We start from the raw sequence: 19,542 nt of genomic DNA, 5'->3' as shown, positions 1-19,542 counted from the left end.
TGGTGCTTGCTGACAGAGGATCGGTTGTCACGCTATAAGCAGATAAATTGAGAGGAAGTTTCCACAAGGAAGGTACTACTGTATTGTAAATTCACTGTACTGTACTAATTTAGGCCAGGGTACCGGTAGTACTTTCCTCGTCAGTGCGTATTGGCCCCTTTCGAGATTTGTTTACGTCGGCAAGATGAGATGGAAGACCACGGCAGATTGCCAGTTCAGTTAGGAAGGAGCACCTGAGCGAACAAGACAGGGCCGATTTGAGTGCCAAACTGCTACAAGTGATTTTTATCTGAAAGAAAGCCAAAATGAACCCAACTCGCAACTGCCAACCATCATCAGCAGCAGCAATTACTCAAAGACTGCAAACGCCATCTCTGCAAACGATCAATTCGAATCCACAATCAGCATTCGTCCGGCAGCTCACCCCTGCAAAATCGATTAGCGCTCGAACCCAAGCACACGCGAAATCTGATTCAGGTCACGCACCGAGGCACGCAAGCGGACTGTCGCCGCAAGAAGGTCTCTGGGAGCTAGTCGGGGGCCTGGCCGTCGTCCGGGTGCTCGCGGGGCGGCTGGTCGGCTGGCGCGTAGGGAAAGGCACCGACGGTCGGCGGGTGGTGCTGGGAACCGGCGCGCCCCCGCCCGGTGCCGCGCCACATGCGCCCGCGATGCAAATCAGCTGGCCGTCGCAGTCGATCTCGGTCTCGCATGGGTCGCCTGAATGACGTCCGGTCAATACCCCTACGAACTGTCAACCCCTGAAAATGAACGCACCTGCGCAATGACCAGTCCACTCGCAAGTCGGATCCGGAGCGGGCCGCGTGGGCGTCGGCGTCGGCCTGACGGTGACGAAGACGGTGGTGGTCCTGATAACCGAAGTTGGCCTGGGCGGAGTTGGCCTCGCCGATGTGGTTGGTCGACGGGTCGGGGTCGGGGTCGGCCGACCGGTTGGACGTCGGCTGCTGGTTGGCTGGGCGCCTCCTGGGTTGGCGCAGCGGCCGGATCGGCAGATGAGGTCACCGTCGCAGTCATTCTCGGTCTCGCACGGATCGCCTGCAGAGTTGCAAACGTGTCAGCTCAGGTACAGTCAGTCAATAACTAAGGGGGAGGGCAGGCCATACCAAGGCAGTGGTCTTCCCATTCACATGCGCTGCTTCCGCCTCCGCTTCCGCCTCCGCCGCCTCCGCCCCAGGGCCAGTCATCGCCATTGCCCCAGTCGAACTGTCTAGCAACAACATCAGCTGCGGGTCCCGGGATGTGCGCAGCTCTCACACGGAGGCCGTAGGCCAAAACACCAAGCAGATAGGCCGACTTCATCTTGACAGCTGTATAAGCAACAATACTTGACCCGACTTCAGAGTTCAGAGTACAGAAGACCGGCCAAAGGAAGAGGTGCGAGGGATCTGCGCCCCTTAAAATAGCAACCAGCAGCAGCCGAGTCCAGACCCCCTGGGGACAGAACCATCCAACCTCCCGTCAGCGATCTCGGAGTGTGCCGAGCCATTCTCAATTTCCCGGAGCTGACGTCGCCCTCACAGCCCGTGGGCTAGAACAAATGGCTCTCGTTGGCTGGCCAGATTCGAACTGATGATGTTTAAACAAGCTCTTATACATGCCGTGTAGAGAAGACGCGAGCGGTAGCCGGCAAAACACCACGCTCTACCACCCGGTTGGCGGATCAAGATCGTCAGAGTGTCCCACAAGGTTCCGGCTCGTTTAGCCAGAGGGGGCCGGACCTGCCAAGAGCAGCACGGCCGGCATTGCCCCCGGGTGATGTTAATTGCAGAAATTTGCTCGCTGGCCGGTTTGGTGATTTGGTCCAATAACACAGGTGCGTGTAAATCCGGGGGGGCTCGAATTTGCCGGGGAATTTCCTGGATGATATCGGAACTCGGGTGAGTCTGCGGAACGAGAATCTGGGGTGCATGCAAGAATCACGTACCGGCCCAGACCGGGACCAGTAGAGACGGGAAAGGAGCCCTCGGTTAGGGCGACGACTAATCAACGTGAGTCAAGGCTTAGTGGACAAGGCGCCCGGCTGCTGACTGTGTTCGAGTCCAGTATCTTGGTTCATCACCAAGTATCCCGTTAGTACATTTCACTAGACTATGTAGGCACATCCAAAAGCGCTGCTAGTCAGGGGTAGGACCTCACATATCTAATACCAGCGGACACCACCTAGTAGAGGACTGGAAGGGGGGGTCTCTGACTGTACGGTCTGTCTCATGGCATTGCAGTCTGGCACTAGCAAATTGAACTGTAATGACAACATTATGGTACCTAGCCGGTGTCAAAATGTTTCCTTAGCCGGAGTCCTAATGTTCATATAATGATAGGTAGGTACTTGCTAGTGCCGGACTACAAATGTTAGGGGGGATGGTAATGTTCCCTGTACGGTCAAAGACCCCCCCTCTCCCTGCTAGGCACCCCTTAGTTCTTCGACTCAATCTAGACCAAACCAGGGGCACACCGGGGACACTGGACTCATTTCAATTTCAACCAGTCCACAGCTCCGGGCCAGGCGGCCGATAGTCCAGAAGTCTCATCTCATCCTCCAGCCCCCCATATATGCCGCGAGGCAAGTAATTGAAACCTACATGTAAGGAAATAGAACGGAAGAACAAGGTCAGTACCGTCACTCAATACTAGCCGTGATAAAGGATATATATAGAGAATATCCGCTTACCCGGGTCGCCGGGCTGATAAGTGCCCGGGAACTTGGCAAATCCCGTTGGAGTGCCTCCGCCCGGGCCGATGATGTTGATGTGGGCGCAGTTGATGAACCACTGGCTGTGGTCGGTGCCGGTAGGCCAGAACTGCTCAATGCGCATCAGATACTTGCCCGGCGGCGTGGTCGCGGGGATGGTAAAGTTCCACTGGAAACATTAGTATTGCCCTGTCATCAGCTCGACTTTCTTATGATCTTTCTTCGCATCATAGCTGAGGGTACATAGAAAAAGAACTCACATCGGGCGTGCCACGAAGCGTCCACGTGCTGTTGGAGGCCGGACCTGCGTAGGCAATCTTGAACCAGTCGCCGTCTCCTCCTTCGTAGCTCTCCAGGTCGTCGTTGGGAGCCCGGGACAGGTAAATCTGCCCCGGGCCGTCATGATAAAAGTAGCTCACCCCGCAGGCGTATTCGGGAGCATAATGGTTCGTGCAGTTGAGGGACCACGAAACGCGGAAGCCCACCTCGGAGCCAGCCAACACATCGGCCGTCTCCGTCTTGGCCGCCCAGTCGAACGCCCTTCTTCCGCAGGTGATGTTGGAGCTGTTCAGGTCCGAGGTTCCTTGTGGGATGGTCTTGGGGTATTCATCAGCGGGGGAGAGTCGCTCCATGTTCAAAAATTGGGATACGTCGCTATGATCTTGTCAGAGGTATTCAGTTCCGTTTCAGTCCGGAGGGCGAGGATTAGGCTATTGGGACGCTCACCGGACGTATTTCCATGGTGGGCTTGCGGTGCCGTTGACGATGAGGATCCCGTGGACCTCTGGTCAAAGGGGAAATAACAGGTTAGACATGAATCTGCTAGCAGCGACATGAGCAGCTGCAAACATGAACCTACGGTGAGCGGCCGCGCCAGGGGTGAGGCCAATGCCCACAACAGCCGCTAGGCATGAGGACAACTTCATCGTGACGGCCTGGCTTGTACAGGCGTGCTAGGCACTTTAGCTTGAAAGGATCGTCACCCCCCATCCAACACTCACCGAGATCCCACCCGGGCTTTATAGCACTGTCCTCGCGCCTCAGACTGGAAAATACTATTGCGAATCAATCTATTCCGTCCGTTATAGCGGACTTGGACATGCCGCCTGCCCTTTGGACTACATTCACTGATCATGGAGCTAACAACTCCGTCCGGGCCCGTCCGTCGGCCGCTCTGACAACGGGGATGTGTGGGAGGAAATTGTGAAAATGAAACCCGCCGTGCGGCGGGTATATATATCAATACAACCTGTGCTGTTCTTCAAGAGGGGCAAGTAGCAGTGGGATTCGTTCGCAAGATACTTCCTCTTTCGTTCATGCATCGAGGCACCGACGCAAAAGTCACTGTAAGATGACTCCGGCCGAAGGTCGATGTCCCCGGCACGAACGCCAACAACACGATTCTCCGTTTCGGGTGACTGGTGCATTTGTCATCGAATCACAGCCTTCACGACATAACCAGCGGGCCTATATGTCTCGGATTGAGACGAGTATCCAACTTCACGAGGTTTTCGTTTAGTCTCGAGGATTCTGCCAAGAACCTTGTCTCGGTCGACCACTGCAGGACTCTTGCCGACAAGAAGGGCTGCACACCTACCGGGCCAGCTGGCGCTCGCGGACGTGAACCGAGATGCGCTCGACGAGGGCAGTCAAGTCGGGGCGGGCCAGGAGGGTGCGCACGAACGCGGCAAGCCAGCCGTCCACGAGAAGCTGGACGACCGCCACACATCGCCGTATCCTGGGCTCCTGGCATAAACTCATGGCACAGGATGGACTGGGCGACAGAGCGGAATCGCCTTGAGATCAGGCACATGGAGTAGAGCGTCATGCGGTAGTCGCGCGAGTACAAGGACGGCTCCTCGGGTCCTGTCTCTCCTCAGAGTCTGACCCCGAGCAGCGGAAGTAGCCATATGGTGACTCGTAGGCGTGCTCCTTGGTGCAGTCTAGGCGAACTGGCGTAGGATAAGCGAGAGCGCATCGGGCGGCAGGTTGGCGAAACTGGGCGTCATGGTTTTGGGGGTTGACATGCATAGAGCCTGGCGCTCTAGATGATCATGGTCGATGCCCTCGAGCCCCGGACTGCTAAGGCCGGGAGCAGCTTCAATTCTAGTGGAACCATTGCGCCGCCTACATTCAGGAGGCCTCAGCTATTGGACTGCTTAATCCAGATTCGCCACTGAATCATTGCGGTTGACTTGTGTGCGCATTTGCAAACTCGGTGCATGTTGAGAGCGCCCAGCGACATTGTCACTTTGGACCATGCTGATGCCTGATGGTAAGGTGTTCTGAGAGGAAGTTGATTGACAGGCGGATTGTTTGTTCTTTGTTCCACCAACCTTTCCCTTCTTTGGTTTAGTATCATCAGATGCGACTCACATGTTCTCGATTTCGATCTCGATCTCTCGAATCCCGGGTCTCGGCCATCAATCACATGCAGGCACGACACTCTCCATGACAATTCTTTACACGCGCGTCAGAGGCCTTCGAAAACCTGGCTCTAACGACCAAAGCGCCCGCCTTCAATCAAGAGTATAGTCAGGCAGTTTGGATACATTCCACAGTTTACATCGCCTCTACTAACGAGCAAAACAGAGACATTTCATGCTTCGTAGGCCGGGCAGACTGAGAGAGTGCCTCGAGGCACGCCTTGCCAGTTCCTGCGCCTGCACAGATAGCAATCACGAATCAGTGTAACGTCTCTGGTCTAAGCGAATCGACTCGACCGATGCTCAGCCTTCAGAGACAGTACCAACAAAATTAGGTGATATGTCTACCTAAAGCGCCCAACCAGAGAGATGGGAGGCCGGCGTGTCAGCCACGCACTTGGCGTCCCGAGCTGTCGGGACACCCAGAATGTCTATATGGAATATAAGGTATGAACCCCTTCTCTTGGGCAGATGCCCATCACACAACCTCAAACCACCCAAGGTAGTTTAGGTTTAAGTTCCCAAACGGATCCCCGTTTTCACTGGACCAGCCAAAGGGGGGTAACTTTGACTACGATCATGTACACCCGCGCGCCAGAGTTGGGATGGATCGCCTATGCTGCGCTCTACGGCGCCACTCTTCTGTCTGTTCCAGTCATCTGGTTCATCAGCTTGCGCCGGCGTCGCACAGGGCCGTACCACGTGCAGGTTGTCAAGTTCGCCCATGTTCTCGTCAACGCAACACTACCCGTCTTCGCTATGTTAGTGTTGACTTTATTCTCCCAGTGTGGCATTAGTTAACGTGCTGACCCGTGTGTACACCGGCAGATCGATCGCACTTGCCATTGTGCTGCCCGGCATCGAGATTGCCAGAGCCTCGGCCCCATATCGGGGTACCCATGGCATATGGATAAAGCTCAGCAACGTCTCGAGGTACACAGGCCTCACATCATGGCTGCTCGGCACAGGGGCCGACATTTGCCTTACTTGGGCCCTCGATCTCGTTGTTCTTGCCCTTGTGTACTTGGCGTATTATGGGAGGGAGAAGTGGTGGAAGGAGTCGCGGCTTATTGGAATCTACGTCGCCAGCCTCTTCCACATCGTCGCCCTTGTCTACTACGCAGTGAAGATTCACCACGCCAGGATGGATCAGACGGCTAAACCCGCCTGGCAATGGCTGCCACGTTTGTTGTTGCTTGCGTTGTTCAAATCGGCCATTGGACTCGTGATAGCGGCAATCGCTTTATGGCGGAAGTTCAAGAAGAACCCTCATCTGAAAGTCGGCAAGGTGAGCGCTTCTCCCTTCGTTTCGCGCATATCTTGACCGATGCTGATACTCTGTCTCCCGCAGATCCCCGCCCTCTTCCTGTCCGCTTCCGTCATTTGGCTCTTCCGATGGACCTTTGTATTCGCCCTAGAGATCAGGTGTATCGTTCCGAACTGGACCTCTGAGGAGATCCAAGCTCAGAATATTCTGGGTCCGGTATTCGGCTCCTGGACCACGGCGGCAGTTTTTGGTCTCCTCGTTGCAATCCTCCGTCACGAATTGTGGTCCAATCGGATCGATAATCCGGAGTCCAGCGTACCAGACTGCACCGTTCAGTCTTCTTTCTGCTAGAGGGAGCTCAGCAGAAAGCACTGCATTGGGAGTGAACTCGGAGGGGTATTTCGAGACATAGAGCTGATGGCGCCGGATGTATTTATTCCTGTCTAACGAAGTATAAGTATGATGTCCACCTTAGAATTAATGTTGCTCCCGGGACTTGGGTTGATGGAAGCTGGAAAGTCGGCTCAGTGGGATCCGCCGATCCGTCCTCCCCCAGATTCTGCGTCTCTGACCCAACCAGACATGGTGGTTTACCTAAGGCACCTTGATGTGCATTGCCTTGCATACCGAGAGGTAGCTTCGTCTCAAAAGCCACGTTGATTCGTGCAACATGCAGATTTGTAGGCGAATAAGAAGCGATACTATCAAGCAGGCCTTGTTTGAAGGCTAACCGTGCCGACGAGTTTTGCGTTGCGTCATTAGTGCATGACGTCACCTTTCCTGGTCATCTGCTGGGACGAAGCAACTGCAGTAAACATCTCTTTCATAAATCTCTAGCAAACCCTCAGCGATTCTACCACGCTGTATCCCGGACGCCTTGTAATTCCAAAGATCCCAATAAGCAAAACACAATGATCCACGACACTCTTCTGTCAACCCTCATCCTCCAGCTCTGTCTGGCAACCCTTGGCCTGGGCGCTCCTATCCAGGCCGATGCGCTCGACAATAGCTGGCAATATGGCACCGGTGGCGGTCTGCTTGGACTGGTCGTTCTGATCCTGGATATCATTGTTTTTGGTAAGCTTGGAGCCCTGTCCCTTGCTATCTTCGTCGAGCCTGGAAGCTAACATATCCTAGTCGAGGTTTTGAAGTCCACCCGGCCGCCCTCCCACAAGCTGATCTGGTGTCTCGTCGTCTTCCTCTTCCCCGTTATCGGCATGATTGTCTACTACCTGTTTTCGAATCGCTCTGCGTACCAGCGCGGCTCCGGCTACGAGGCTCTACCCTAGATATATGCCGGGCGGGGCAGGGCAGAAGCACGGAACATAGCCGAGAGATGACCGCGGTGCTATGTTATGGGTGGCTGTAGAAGCATTTGAGCATGCCGGGGTAGGATAACGCATCGGGAGTTTCGAGGTGTTGGGAAGGTCGGGTCATAGTTTTCTGGTCTGGTTTGCGGCGGAGGGACTTCATCTATGATGTTTTGTATGACAGCAACGGCCAGGCAGCATCCGGCAAACACCACCGAATACCAATTGCTTCGTCCGAATAAAACCGTTTACCCACCAGCAGGTTGAGACACAGCGACAATGAAGTTGTTTGATCAACGCAGTGGAAGCTGCACCCGTTCGAATGGAGGGTTAGGGTCAATGACTAAGCAGCGCATGCAACTTCGCTGTTTCATACCACACTCGGACCTGAATGATTCGGATCCAGTCCTTGCGACGAAGCCACAACATCAACTGTGGCCAATTCCCCGAACGATGCGCAAGATGCGCGGTGTATCTTAGCCCATCGAAAGCAAAAGGGAATCCACCCCAGAGTGTCTGGCGCGATGTTCCCCCGCTTCTCAATCCAACTCCCGCTATTTGGGTTGGTTGCAGCGGCACTGGTGACGCGGGCACTTGCCGAAGGCCATCATGAGAATTCGCTGCCCTCTTACCACTACGGCGCTCCCATCCGCGTCGAGTGCATGAACCGGAGCTCGTGAGTCGAGCATCACCTGCAACACTTCCGCCATTGCCGTGGCTGACATGGCTGACCGTGCACCACACAGCGAAACGGGCGAACACATCGAGAATCCCGAGCACGAGATCCAATGGATCCCCTTCCCCGTCTGCAACGAGACCGGCAAGCCACTAGAGTTCTACTACGGCATCGAAGACGAGGTCAACTGCACCATCCCCATAGTCAGCGACCCATTCTTCCACCTCCTCGAATTCTATATCCACAGCGATGCGCCGCTCTCATGCCGTCTACCCGCGCGCCCCGCGCCGCACGTCAAGGTGGTCGGGGAACCGCTGCCCGAGCAAGAATATATTCCACTCGTGTTTGCCCTTGCCGGCACGCTGCAGATGAGCCACATGCACATCAGCACCCACCTCAACGTGCTCCTGCACAGCACACGAAAACATCACATCCACCCCCACGACAGCGGCGTGCTTGACAGCGCGACCGCCTACAGTACGAGCCCGCTCACACACATGGAAGGAGGCGCAACAAGGCGGCTCATTATTGGTGATCCGCTGCCCCTCAGCTTCAGCGTGAGGTGGTTCCCGACGCCGGCGCTACCAAAGGTTGGAGGCAAGGTGGAATGGTCCGGAATGGGCGGACATGTATACGCTAGCACCGTGTTTTACTGTTTGGTTTCGTTCGGCGCCGGCGTGGTGGTCTCTGCGGTTTATTTCTACGGGACGGTTTTGCCGAGGAGGCTTCGGGGAAGGGGCCTCGGCGGCGCTACGCCCATGGGATATGGGTTGAACGGCGTGGGCAATGGTTGGGGATACCAGAAGAGGGCAATTGATTAGCCTAGGTAGGCGCATTATGGTACAAGCGAATTCGAGTCGACCATCCCATGGCGGCAACTCAACAAGGAAGCAAGTGAGGCCACTACAGTTTGATGCCGAGACTAACAGATTGAGACTGTTGCGGCAACTTGAATTTGCAGCTACTGCGACTTCCTGGCTTCCAGGAGAGCATCGGCCACCCTGATGCGGCCCAGGATCCGAGTAGCCATATCAATGACTCCGATTGATGCTGCGTCCGGTCAGACGGCGTCTAGATTCTGGTATGGCAGTTACTTACGAACGATGATCCACGGCGCATAAAGCTGGCGGATCGACCACTTCAACTCGGACGTATACACGCTGTTATCCCAGTAGAAGCTGTCAAAGAGGCACACCAGCGTCGTAAAGGCCAGCTCGGCGAAATACACGAGGAACAGCAGCTCATCAGCGCCCGAGGTCCCGCGGCGCTGCACTCCCAGGCGGTAGACCCCGTACAGTGCCATGGGCAAGAGATAGAGAAGCTCAAGCCAGAGGAAGAGCCCCATCCAGCTGTCGTGGCCTGAGGCGCTCTCGGGCGTCCACTGCACGATTGGGTCGTTGTACGTCTCAATGAACCCCGTTTTGACGGTGTGAAAGAGTGCAGCGGCGCACCCGCCGGCTCGTACATCCATGCCGGCCAGACGAGCTCGAGCAGGTCGATGACTGATGTAAATTAGCTTCGCTGTTGCTATCAGGCGTAGACGCTGAGACGTACAGAGGGTGATGGGCAGTTGCAGAACAAACCACCCCAGCCAGAGTTTGTTCTTCCAGGTGTTATTGTATGCCACCATGGTGCTGTATGTAGTGTACCTAATAACCCGATATGTAAGGAATACTGAGAATGGGGGTTGAGAGGGTCGTCAGAACAGACTTTCTGCCATCTGCTTCACCGCTGTGCCACGCCCAGGGGAAGGATGCAGGTCTGATGCGCGGGCGGAGTGTCCATCAACATCAGGGTTGTATGTATTAGTGCAACCCAAATACGGTATGTTACGATTTCATTACACGCAAGAGCAACCCCACACAGCCGAATCAGGCAGGACCCTTAATTTAGTTGACCACCACCAACGAATGCTGTTTCCGTCCGATCAGAAGCGAATTATTAAACGACAAGAGCCTGCCATCTGAACTTTGCGCTTGCCGACTTCCCCATCTCAAACCTTCGCATCGCCCGAGAAACGTTGCCAGCAACATCGGCCGACCTCGCCTTACCTCGAGCCAAGATGGGCCTCAACTTATTTGGCCCCCATCAGGGTTTGCCAAGCTGCCCGAGACGCGAAATTACGTGAGGCGTGTTGATTGGGCCCAATTATTTCCCCAGGGGTTTGCTATCTGACATCTTCATCTTCCATGCCGCGGCCGGCTCCCAACCACATTCCAGGTTGCGTGATACCTTAACACCAGCTCGTCCGCCGGACTCGCCGATGCCTCTTGACCCCCGATTACAGCAATAGCAGCGCCATGGGCGTGGAGTCCGTCGGCAGCAGCCCTCGATCTTCGTTTGACCTCGACGAGAACGACCCCGAGACAGCATTAAACCCGCATGCCGATGAGAACGACACAGCAGTCCCGCTCTTCCCGCTTCGGCGGCTCGACCAAGATGGGAACCATGTGGGCTCGTTTCCCCTCGCCGGGTCGGGGAATGCCATGTCAGTCTACGTGACGATGCATAGGTGGGTTTCATGCGGCCTGTCACCATTGCAAGGAGCCGGAAACTGACCGTCGCAGGATCCGTCGTTTGCTCGTTGCAGCGATCGGTAAGTGCTGTTGTCAGAACGCCTCTGTATGTACACCGCACTTACCAAGTCCAGACGATACGTATACTCTCGATGAGCTTCGAGCTCCCCATATGGACCGCCTGCTTGTCCGCCCGCTTGTCGACCGCCTTTACAACCCGGGAGATCCGGCTCTAGGTCGGTGCCCTTTCAATGTACTCCGAACAAGAAGCTTACGTCTACATATCCACACCACAGTCTACTGTCTCGTTGCCAATCGCGTCCAATTCCTGCGGCCCCGGTCGAACGAGGCCTTCCACAAAGGCATCAACGAATCCCGCGCACTTCTCTGCGAGTTGCTCGCCACCCGTCTCTTACGCCGCTTCCACGAAGACCACCCCGGACGCCCTGGACTGCTGTTACTCGCCAACATCTTAGTCTCGGGGTTCGACCCTTGCGACACAGCGCCTGAGCCTGTGCGCTCTCGCCGGCCGCGATGGGCGATCCAGGAACGCGGCGGCCACGAGCGCAAGTTGACGGCTCTTGAGCTTGCCATCATCTCGGAGAGCAAGATGCTCATCAAGTCGCCGGCCTGCCAGCTCGTCGTGGACGCCGTGTACAAGGGAGTGGTGGTCTACACTCCGCTATCGTTTGTCGACTTCCTCCCGGACCACTACAGATATCACCCGGTGTCGCTGTACGAACCCCGCCGTGCCGCCCTCCTCAACCACCGCCGACTGATCGTCCCTCAGCTGCGGAATATCATCGAGCTGGTGCATTTCGCCATACTTTTAGTGCTCTACATGCTGACGGTGGCGCACTACGGTTTCGGCGGCGACATGTCGGGCGTGCGCATCTACGAGACGCTCTTCAATGTGTTTACGTTGGGCTGGGTCCTCGAGCAGTTTGCCGCCGTGGTCGAGCACGGCTGGGAAGTCCATGTCCAGAACCTCTGGTCTTTTCTTGATGTGACGTTTGTCGTCATCTACGCCACCTATGGTCTCATACGCAGCGTCGAGCTGCTCCTCGCCGACGACCCCTTCTACGCCCTCCCTGCGCTCTGCACCGCTGCCCCCGTGCTGCTCACACGCATTGCTTTCACGCTCATGCCCGACAACATTGTCTTCATTGCGTTACACGCCATGATGCGCGACTTTACGCGGCTGACCTTCATCGCCATCTGGTGCTTCGCCGGATTTGTCATGGCCTTGCTGTTGCTGGCACGAACAAGCGGCGACCTCAATGTGGGCGTTACCTGGGCTACCATTACCAAGTGGCTGCTGTGGTATGTTTCGACTCAACAGTGCGAGGACATTGACTGATGCGTTGCAGGATCTGGTTCGGCCTGGACGGCACTGGCATCGAGCGTGCGGCCGACTTCCACCTGATTCTCGGCCCGATGCTGATGATCACGTTTGCCTTTCTCGGCAACACGCTGTTCCTGACCATCTTGGTCGCCATGTTGACCAATACATTTTCCAAAATCATCTCCAACGAAGCCGCTGAGATTCAGTTCCGCCGCGCTGTGCTCACCTTCCAAGGTGTCAAGAGCGACGCCATCTTTTCGTATCCACCGCCCTTCAACATGCTCGCCCTACTTATCCTGCTACCGTTAAAGCTCGTGGTCGGTCCGGCAGCATTCCACCACATCAACGTGGCCGCGATTCGCTTCATCAACGCACCGGTGCTTTTGCTCATCAGCCTGTGGGAGCGCCGCCAGTTGTGGGCCAAGGGGTCGAAGACACGAAGACTAAAATTTTGGCGCTACCTCAAATTCCCCAGCTTGTCTCCCCACAGAGACATACAGGCTGTATTTAGCGCCGAGCCGCCGCCCGATGTGATCGACACGCTCGAGAAGCTGGATCCCCTGGACGAGCTGAAGGCTGAACTGGAGTTGGTTGGGCCGCACACTCCCAGGGACTCGACGCGCCAATCATCACGGCGGCGCGAGACTTCCGACTCCAGCAGTCATAGAAGGTCTGATGGCTAGACCAGACATATTGCATTAACACTTGAAGACACAATAGAACTAATACAGCCAATACTGTTCAATGCGTACTAGCCACCTCTCAAGAGGAGACTGCCTCTGGCTTTTTCTCCATCCCTTCCCGCAGGATTGCCACTTGTTTCTTGATCTCTCTCCACAGGATCAGCTCGTCCAGATCGTCATCCTCATCCAAGACTTCTACCCAATCCTGCTCGTCATGGGACCTGGAATTCAATCCTTTTGCGTCTCTGGCAATGGCGAGTAAGGCGGCAACAAATGCTTCCTGGATGTAAGCGAAACTAAAGCCGTCCGTGATCTCAGCAATTGCCTTGCATAGCTTATCAGGGAACGGTAGGTCCTTGTTGTCGGCCAGCTTGCGCTGCCAGAAATGGCAGTAGGCGACTCGCTGTTCTAGGTTTGGGTCTGGGAAGTAATACTTCCTGTCAAACCGGGAGGGGCGTTTCTGAGTGTCTCAGTCAGCCTCTCTTCAGCTCAGACAGGTACCGCTCCTGCACTCACCGCGATGCCCGGGTCCAGACGGTCCAGATGGTTGGTACTGCCGACAATAAAGATGCCGTCGTTGTTCTTGAGCCCGTCGATCTCGTTGAGGAAGTAGCTCCGCACGTAATCGGTCACGAGGGAGTCTAGATCCTCGAAGATGAGGTAGCATGGCGCAACCTGCCGTGCTTTGAGGAAGATCTGGCTGATGGCGTATTCGGGACCGGCGTACTACCGTCATCACGAGGAGTAAGTACGAAGGAACTACCTGGCATCAATACGATAATAAATCCCATGCAAAACTCACCGAACTGAAATTCCGGACATAAAGCGCCGGCACGGGATCCTTCCTCGCGTACAAGGTATGCATCATAGCCTTGATGGAAATGGTCTTGCCATTCCCCGGCGGGCCGTGGTAGATGATCCCCCGCTTCCACGGCACGCCCAACCTATCATACGTCTCTCTTGAGTCAAAGAATGACAAATGGTCATCAATAATGGCCTTCTTCATCCCCTCGTCGAGAATCACCGCGTCCCATGAGGCTTTGGTAATGCTCTGGTACAGCTCCCGGCTCTTCCGCCACCCGCCGTTGTCCCACAGCCAGATCTCGTCGTGCAGCGAGTTGAACCAGGCTCCTGCGGCTATGATCAGGGCCTCGGCGGCTTGTGAGGGGGAGTTGGAGTCGGAGGTGTGGTGAGGGCTGAGGATGTAGCTGTTGCGGATTTGTGGCCAGGGTTGGGTCCCGTCTCGCCCGTCGACTATGTAGATGAGGAAGGAGTGGGATTGCCATGTGTACTGGAACTTGCCGAATTGGACTTGGGAGATGAGGGTCCCCGGGCTGTTGTCGAGACGGCGGGAGGGGGGGATGTAGGCTTTCCAGACTAGGGAGGAGGGGTGGTCATGGTCATGGTCATGGTCTGAGTCGATGTCGAGTGAGCGCACGGTTGCGTGGCCTGCGGCGGCGTAGGCGAGGAGGTCGATGTTGGAGGCGATGGTCAGCTGGTGGTTGGGGTATTGGGCTTTCAGGGACTTGGCGATGACCGCGTCGGTGTTGACGCGTTTGGCGGTGGAGTGGTGGAAGAACTGCTTCGCGGTGGGGTCGGTGGAGTGGGAGTGGAAGGAGGCCATGATGGTTGATGATCCCGGGGGTTGTCCCGGTGGTGATGGAGTGTTGTGGATCAGAGTCTCGGACGGGATGGCTGGGAACTTGAAGTTGAAGTTGTTTCGGAGTCGGAGGATCGGAGGACGCGCGGCATGTGTGCGGGGTCTCCAGGCTCCAGCTCCGGGGAGCCGGGAGTCGGGCTGTGCCGCAGACGGATGTAACCTCACTCACCATTACTACTACGTCACCGTTAACGGTTTGAACGCCTTACTTACATTCCATCTATGCTGCACTTTGGGAACTAGATATTGCTACATGAAGTGGAAAGTAAGTGCCTCTCACTCCATCACTCCGGGCAGTCATTTGAAAGAAACACTACAAGTCTGATATGTTGGAACTGGAATTGGAGATAAAGGACTGTGTTTTCCTGAGAGCTGTGAGCTGTAACATAAAGCTCTTCATTGTAGCTTACTCGATATCTCATTTTGTCGCCATTTGATTTGATAATTACACCGGTTTACCTCATGCACTTTGGCAAGATGACATACGAATACTTACACGCGCCTTTGATGTTCATTGTCCGCTCACCGTCACCTTCGCCTTTTGCTCGAGCTAGCTCACCGAGGTAAACCAAGCTTCTCATCACTCATTTCATCAAGTCGTACATCGAATAGAACTTGTATATGATAACTTATCTGTACGATCTAACTCACTCGCGTGACAAGTCGGATGCATCTTGCCGGTTCTTGAGGCTTTGCCTCTGTTCAGCCGTGGCTAAGATCGGCCAGACGGACCAATGGGCGCGTGTTGACATTCGCAAGTCCCACTCTCGCGTCGTCCCTCCAATAATCCAATTATTTCCGAGTGACTGCAATGTGCGCGCGATAAATATTTTGCTCGGCGGCGGCGACGGTGACGGCAACGGCAACACCCTTGGCGGCATCGCCGGTGCGCAAGCGGACCCGAAGTCCACCTGAATCCTTTTACGGCGATGCAACTCTTTTGACACGCTCCCCTCCAAAAGCCCTGGGATTACCCGGCAGCAGGAGACAAGCATCCCCCCTGGTCAGCACAAGATGGAGGACGCAAGCCGGGAAGGACTGGCCTGGGACGACAACGGCCTGGGGCCTGAGCCGCGATGGACCCGTGAACCGGATATCAAGGCCGTGGAACGCGTTTGCCGTCGGCAGTTGGGCATCCCCAACGATGGCCCAGGGAGCGAATTTGCTGTCGCCTTCCACGCCGATGGCACCTTCAACAAGCTGTATCGAATCCAGAGTTCTCGTGGTCGGTTTATGCTGCGAGTGTCGCTTCCTGTAGACCCCCACAACAAGACACGTGGGGAGGCCGCGACGCTTCAGCTGGTCCGTCGCATCACCGACATACCCGTCCCTGCAGTCGTGGCCTTTGACGACTCGAGGGCCAGTGAAATTGGTTTCGAGTGGCTCCTGATGAACATGGTGCCGGGGACGCCAGCGTACTACCGTTGGCGCATCATGTCCATGGAGCAGAAGGAGAGGCTTACTGCTCGGGTTGCAGATTTTCAGGCCCAACTCTTCCGCTGCGGCAATCTTGGACGCGGCTTCAGGGGTATCGGGACGCTGGGGACTTCGGGTGATCTTGACCGGGATGGGTTTCCTGAGCCTGGCCAGATTGTGTCCGCATTCTTCTTCTCAGGGAAGCGCTACCAGTATCCCATTCCCCGTGGTCCATTCCGGTCGAGCCATGATTGGTACGTGTTTCCAAGTGATTGGAGGCCGGGCAGGGCATGGCTAACAGCGATGCTCAGGCTGCGGGCGCATCTCAACATCATCATTCGAGAGAACACGACAGCTCTCGCTGAGGCTAGGGACGAGGAGGCCAGGCAGTCCGCCGAGGCAGCGCTCCGTGTTGCCCGCAAGCTGCTGCGAATGCTGCACAAGCTCTTCCCGGCCATTGTCAACCCGCCTGAGCGCACGGTGCTCTGGCACGAAGAGCTCTCGCTCAAAAACATCATGGTTGACGGCGAAGGGGGCATTACCGGCGTCATAGGATGGTATGCAAGGCATTCAGTTTCTCAGGTACGCTCATGGCACGATCGGCTGATAAGACGACATACTACTTTTTAGGGAGTGCACCTCAACAATGCCCCGGTGGGTGGCCTCTCAGGTGCCTGAGTTTCTGCGCGGCGCGACGCGAGAGACCAAGCCGGATCGCAATTGCTACACAGACGTCGACAAAGACGGCAGCGATGCTAATGATGCCGAACTGGATGACAACCTTGACAACGAGGGCAAGACGGAGCTCTACTGGATTCACCTGATGGAGTACGAGCAGACGCAGCTCCGTAAGGTCTATGCAGCGCGCATGCGCCAGCTTCGCCCAGAGTGGGATATCGAGGTCGAGGAAGATGCGCTCAAGGTCGATTTCCTCGCCGCCGCCTTGCGCTGTGGAGCTGGGTTCTACCTCCGGCGCATCGAGCAGTGGATCGACGCGGTTGAGAGGAAGGAGTTTCTCCCTCTTATGGAGGTGCTGAGAGTCGGCATCAAGAAGGACAAGGATAAGGCGACTAGTAAGCCGGCGACTTCGAATGCCCTTACCTTGGCGAGCAGGTTGTCTTAGGATATCCTCGCCCCCGAATTGGACGAAACCGATGACACTCGTGTGATCGAACATCCCTGAATATCTCACGTTTGCCACGTTCCCGTCAAGACCCCATCCACCAACTTGCAACATTCGGTTTTTACACGGATTCTTGAACGCACCATGCCCTATACCCCCAACTAAGGCCGGGTAGTACCTAGATCGAAGTCGGCTAGTGTCTGTTTGCACTGCCAAATAGCTCCCATGTTGGTACTTGGTGCAGCAAGCAACGATCAACCATCAAGTGAGACTCCATGGACTCTTGAGTCTTGAATAAGAATGGTTGATAGCTGACAGTCGATTGTGCCAGAAGTAGAACCCGCTTGACGCAATACTCCATGTGCTAGCGGCAAATCCGAAAAGGCTAAATCAACATTGTCACCCTGATCCACATAGTTACAGCTACTATGGTGACCCTAACCCGGTTACGGCTGGAACCTGAGGGGTTGGTGGATGTCTCTGGAGCCTTCTCCTCTCTTTTAACCAGCATCATCGACCAGCAACTACAGAGTATCGACATCTGTCTTGCAATCTCTACTTCCTCACCTTCTGCTTCCCCCCTTACACCTACACAGAACCATTACTGTCCAGTCCAAAATGCCCGTCTACTGCATCACCGGTGCCAACCGCGGCATCGGCCTCGAATTCGTCCGCCAGCTTGCGCAGTCCAGCGAGAACACCATCCTCGCCGGCATCCGGACCCTCACATCCGACCTTACCGACCTGAAAGCCGTCGCCTCCCCATCAACGCACATCCTCGAGTGTGACAGCAGCAGCGTCCAATCCATCCACGGCTTTGTCAAGGAAGTCGCCCGGGTCTTGGGCAGCGACAAGAAAGTCGACTATCTCCTCAACGTCGCCGGCGTCAACATCGCATCATGGCAGAGCTCGCTGACCCTGGGACCGGACGACCTCCAGGCGCAAATCGCCATCAACGTCATTGGCCCCGCCAAGATAGTGGAACTCCTGCTCGACGCGGGCCTGCTGTCCAAAGACGTGCGCGTCCTGAACATGACGTCTGGCCTCGGCAGCATGCAGCGCAGCTCAGAGATCAAGCCGCGCAAATGCGCGGGGTATTCTATCTCCAAGGCTGGGCTGAACATGCTCACGGTGCATCAGAGTGAGGATCTGAAGCCGCATCTGCCCGGGGCCGTGGTTATTTGTATGGATCCGGGTTGGGTCAAGACGAGGATGGGTGGGGAGGGAGCGATGTTGGAGCCGAGTCATAGTGTTGGAAGCATGCTTGGGGTTTTGCATGGGTTGAAGGAGGGGGATAATGGCAAGTTTTATCACTACACTGGTGAGGTGGTCCCTTGGTAGGGGACTAGGGGTGGTGAATACAGCAAAGTCAGCATAGAGCTACCAATCGACAACCCCTACTTCCTTGTTTGCTCCAAATGGATGACCACTGCCTCTGCCTGACCACTGATCAACATTGTGGAGCTTCCTATGCCCCAATTCGTATGAGAGCTGGGGAGAGGTTGGCGACGAGGAGCCGTAACACGAGCGGAACAAATGCTCCCGACAAGGCTGCCAAAAGGAGGTGCCAGATGCTGAATGTCCAACCGTTTTGGTACTCCCGTGGCGCATTGGGGCCGACCATCTTCTTTATAGGGGCGATGTGTTCCTTCTGAGCCGTCTTGCGCGCAATCTCCATGCCGGGCAGGTGGTCGATGCTATAAGAGTTCTTGAGAGCCCAGTACCTACCTGTCGTTAGACTACGTCGAGCTGGTGTCTCGGGTAAATATAAGGGGGGACTAACCTTTCCAAACTCTCCTCCCTGTTCCCCTTCTCAAACCTATCAACCTTCTTGGCAAAGAACTCATTGAGCGTATTCCGGAAACTCTTAAACTCATAATATGGCACCGAATACCCGCACGAGCTCGCCACCTGGTGCACCGCAACAATAATGATAGACCTTGAGCTAGGAACCACCTTCACATCACGTTTCTTGACAAAATCGTCAAACGCCTCGGTGCCTCGCTCCAGCACGCTGCCGTGGCCAAACAGGCGCACGATACGCGGGGGTCCCTCAAAGGCGCTGAACATGACTGTGATGCGGCCGTTGCCGGGTTCGTACAGATGCGAGATGGTCTCGTTGCCGCTGCCGGTTAGGTCCATGTACCAGAATGTCTTGTCGTCGAGGACTCCGAAGTAGGTCCCGCCTTTCGGGGAGACGTTGACGTGACCTGATGCGGAAAGGGGGGAGGAAGCCACCCAGAACATTTTTTGTTCGAGGATCCATCGCATTACGTATTCCGGGATGGTTTCGAAGAATTGGCCCATTGTGGTTGCTGGACGGGTTGTTTAGTCACTTTAGTGTTGAACTTGAATTGACATAGAATGGATGTTGTCGGACTTGTCCGATTTCGAGATGAGAAGAATGAATTTG

At 55.6% G+C, this 19,542-nt stretch overlaps 10 protein-coding genes across 10 annotated transcripts; 5 read left to right on the top strand and 5 right to left on the bottom strand.

The window, feature by feature from the left end:
- Nucleotides 1-92: 92 nt before the first annotated feature.
- Nucleotides 93-1,423, bottom strand: N656DRAFT_782011 (uncharacterized protein). The gene is made up of 4 exons (XM_064815681.1): nt 1,122-1,423; nt 775-1,053; nt 487-717; nt 93-426 (listed from the first exon to the last, which is right to left on the bottom strand). Exons 1-4 carry the CDS (start codon nt 1,315-1,317, stop codon nt 353-355), a joined length of 780 nt encoding a protein of 259 aa, XP_064667940.1. The 5' UTR covers nt 1,318-1,423; the 3' UTR covers nt 93-352.
- A 1,072-nt stretch (nt 1,424-2,495) lies between these two features.
- N656DRAFT_714197 (lytic polysaccharide monooxygenase) lies at nt 2,496-3,633 on the bottom strand (the record flags this gene model as incomplete). Its single annotated transcript, XM_064811948.1, has 5 exons — nt 2,496-2,593; nt 2,687-2,876; nt 2,968-3,361; nt 3,434-3,491; nt 3,567-3,633. The coding sequence occupies 5 exons, from the start codon at nt 3,631-3,633 to the stop codon at nt 2,496-2,498; spliced, it is 807 nt and encodes a 268-aa protein (XP_064667939.1).
- Nucleotides 3,634-5,452: 1,819 nt separating this feature from the next.
- On the top strand, nt 5,453-6,792 carry N656DRAFT_291599 (uncharacterized protein). Its single transcript, XM_064809147.1, has 3 exons — nt 5,453-5,894; nt 5,962-6,421; nt 6,485-6,792. Exons 1-3 carry the CDS (start codon nt 5,605-5,607, stop codon nt 6,749-6,751), a joined length of 1,017 nt encoding a protein of 338 aa, XP_064667938.1. The 5' UTR covers nt 5,453-5,604; the 3' UTR covers nt 6,752-6,792.
- A 519-nt stretch (nt 6,793-7,311) lies between these two features.
- N656DRAFT_791262 (uncharacterized protein) lies at nt 7,312-9,207 on the top strand (the record flags this gene model as incomplete). Its single annotated transcript, XM_064816959.1, has 3 exons — nt 7,312-7,477; nt 8,284-8,386; nt 8,457-9,207. 3 exons carry the CDS (start codon nt 7,312-7,314, stop codon nt 9,205-9,207), a joined length of 1,020 nt encoding a protein of 339 aa, XP_064667937.1.
- On the bottom strand, nt 9,177-10,153 carry N656DRAFT_782008 (uncharacterized protein). The gene is made up of 3 exons (XM_064815680.1): nt 9,941-10,153; nt 9,485-9,888; nt 9,177-9,436 (listed from the first exon to the last, which is right to left on the bottom strand). Exons 2-3 carry the CDS (start codon nt 9,855-9,857, stop codon nt 9,348-9,350), a joined length of 462 nt encoding a protein of 153 aa, XP_064667936.1. The 5' UTR covers nt 9,858-9,888; nt 9,941-10,153; the 3' UTR covers nt 9,177-9,347.
- Nucleotides 10,154-10,686: 533 nt separating this feature from the next.
- Nucleotides 10,687-12,930, top strand: N656DRAFT_757900 (uncharacterized protein; the record flags this gene model as incomplete). The annotated part of the gene is made up of 5 exons (XM_064813163.1): nt 10,687-10,898; nt 10,954-10,982; nt 11,037-11,138; nt 11,199-12,225; nt 12,273-12,930. 5 exons carry the CDS (start codon nt 10,687-10,689, stop codon nt 12,928-12,930), a joined length of 2,028 nt encoding a protein of 675 aa, XP_064667935.1.
- A 79-nt stretch (nt 12,931-13,009) lies between these two features.
- On the bottom strand, nt 13,010-14,762 carry N656DRAFT_770388 (P-loop containing nucleoside triphosphate hydrolase protein; the record flags this gene model as incomplete). Its single annotated transcript, XM_064813772.1, has 4 exons — nt 13,010-13,390; nt 13,447-13,656; nt 13,733-14,728; nt 14,760-14,762. The coding sequence occupies 4 exons, from the start codon at nt 14,760-14,762 to the stop codon at nt 13,010-13,012; spliced, it is 1,590 nt and encodes a 529-aa protein (XP_064667934.1).
- A 627-nt stretch (nt 14,763-15,389) lies between these two features.
- N656DRAFT_291536 (kinase-like protein) lies at nt 15,390-17,474 on the top strand. Its single transcript, XM_064809145.1, has 4 exons — nt 15,390-16,260; nt 16,318-16,563; nt 16,637-17,394; nt 17,467-17,474. The coding sequence occupies exons 1-3, from the start codon at nt 15,605-15,607 to the stop codon at nt 17,127-17,129; spliced, it is 1,395 nt and encodes a 464-aa protein (XP_064667933.1). The 5' UTR covers nt 15,390-15,604; the 3' UTR covers nt 17,130-17,394; nt 17,467-17,474.
- On the top strand, nt 17,463-18,661 carry N656DRAFT_291547 (NAD(P)-binding protein). Its single transcript, XM_064809146.1, has one exon. The coding sequence runs from the start codon at nt 17,748-17,750 to the stop codon at nt 18,468-18,470; it is 723 nt and encodes a 240-aa protein (XP_064667932.1). The 5' UTR covers nt 17,463-17,747; the 3' UTR covers nt 18,471-18,661.
- N656DRAFT_714020 (uncharacterized protein) lies at nt 18,598-19,436 on the bottom strand (the record flags this gene model as incomplete). Its single annotated transcript, XM_064811935.1, has 2 exons — nt 18,598-18,853; nt 18,913-19,436. The coding sequence occupies 2 exons, from the start codon at nt 19,434-19,436 to the stop codon at nt 18,598-18,600; spliced, it is 780 nt and encodes a 259-aa protein (XP_064667931.1).
- Between the last annotated feature and the right edge of the window lie 106 nt (nt 19,437-19,542).

This window comes from Canariomyces notabilis, assembly GCF_033297395.1.
Source record: "Canariomyces notabilis strain CBS 508.74 unplaced genomic scaffold N656scaffold_20, whole genome shotgun sequence".
In the NCBI taxonomy this organism is placed as follows: Eukaryota; Fungi; Ascomycota; class Sordariomycetes; order Sordariales; family Chaetomiaceae; genus Canariomyces; species Canariomyces notabilis.
Note: the sequence above shows the minus strand (reverse complement) of the source record. Positions and strands in the feature narration are given on the sequence as shown.

Excerpts from the sequence above, each read along its gene's own strand:
- N656DRAFT_782011 (XM_064815681.1), bottom strand. The coding sequence starts at position 1,317 with ATGAAGTCGGCCTATCTGCTTGGTGTTTTGGCCTACGGCCTCCGTGTG. Across the intron at positions 1,054-1,121 it reads ATGGGAAGACCACTGCCTTG|GCGATCCGTGCGAGACCGAG; the intron begins GTATGGCCTGCC and ends GCAACTCTGCAG. Across the intron at positions 427-486 it reads CAGTCCGCTTGCGTGCCTCG|GGGTGAGCTGCCGGACGAAT; the intron begins GTGCGTGACCTG and ends TCGATTTTGCAG.
- N656DRAFT_291599 (XM_064809147.1), top strand. The coding sequence starts at position 5,605 with ATGCCCATCACACAACCTCAAACCACCCAAGGTAGTTTAGGTTTAAGT. Across the intron at positions 5,895-5,961 it reads ACACTACCCGTCTTCGCTAT|ATCGATCGCACTTGCCATTG; the intron begins GTTAGTGTTGAC and ends GTACACCGGCAG. Across the intron at positions 6,422-6,484 it reads CTCATCTGAAAGTCGGCAAG|ATCCCCGCCCTCTTCCTGTC; the intron begins GTGAGCGCTTCT and ends TGTCTCCCGCAG.
- N656DRAFT_782008 (XM_064815680.1), bottom strand. The coding sequence starts at position 9,857 with ATGGATGTACGAGCCGGCGGGTGCGCCGCTGCACTCTTTCACACCGTC. Across the intron at positions 9,437-9,484 it reads TGCGCCGTGGATCATCGTTC|CATCAATCGGAGTCATTGAT; the intron begins GTAAGTAACTGC and ends GACCGGACGCAG.
- N656DRAFT_291536 (XM_064809145.1), top strand. The coding sequence starts at position 15,605 with ATGGAGGACGCAAGCCGGGAAGGACTGGCCTGGGACGACAACGGCCTG. Across the intron at positions 16,261-16,317 it reads TTCCGGTCGAGCCATGATTG|GCTGCGGGCGCATCTCAACA; the intron begins GTACGTGTTTCC and ends AGCGATGCTCAG. Across the intron at positions 16,564-16,636 it reads ATTACCGGCGTCATAGGATG|GGAGTGCACCTCAACAATGC; the intron begins GTATGCAAGGCA and ends ACTACTTTTTAG.
- N656DRAFT_291547 (XM_064809146.1), top strand. The coding sequence starts at position 17,748 with ATGCCCGTCTACTGCATCACCGGTGCCAACCGCGGCATCGGCCTCGAA.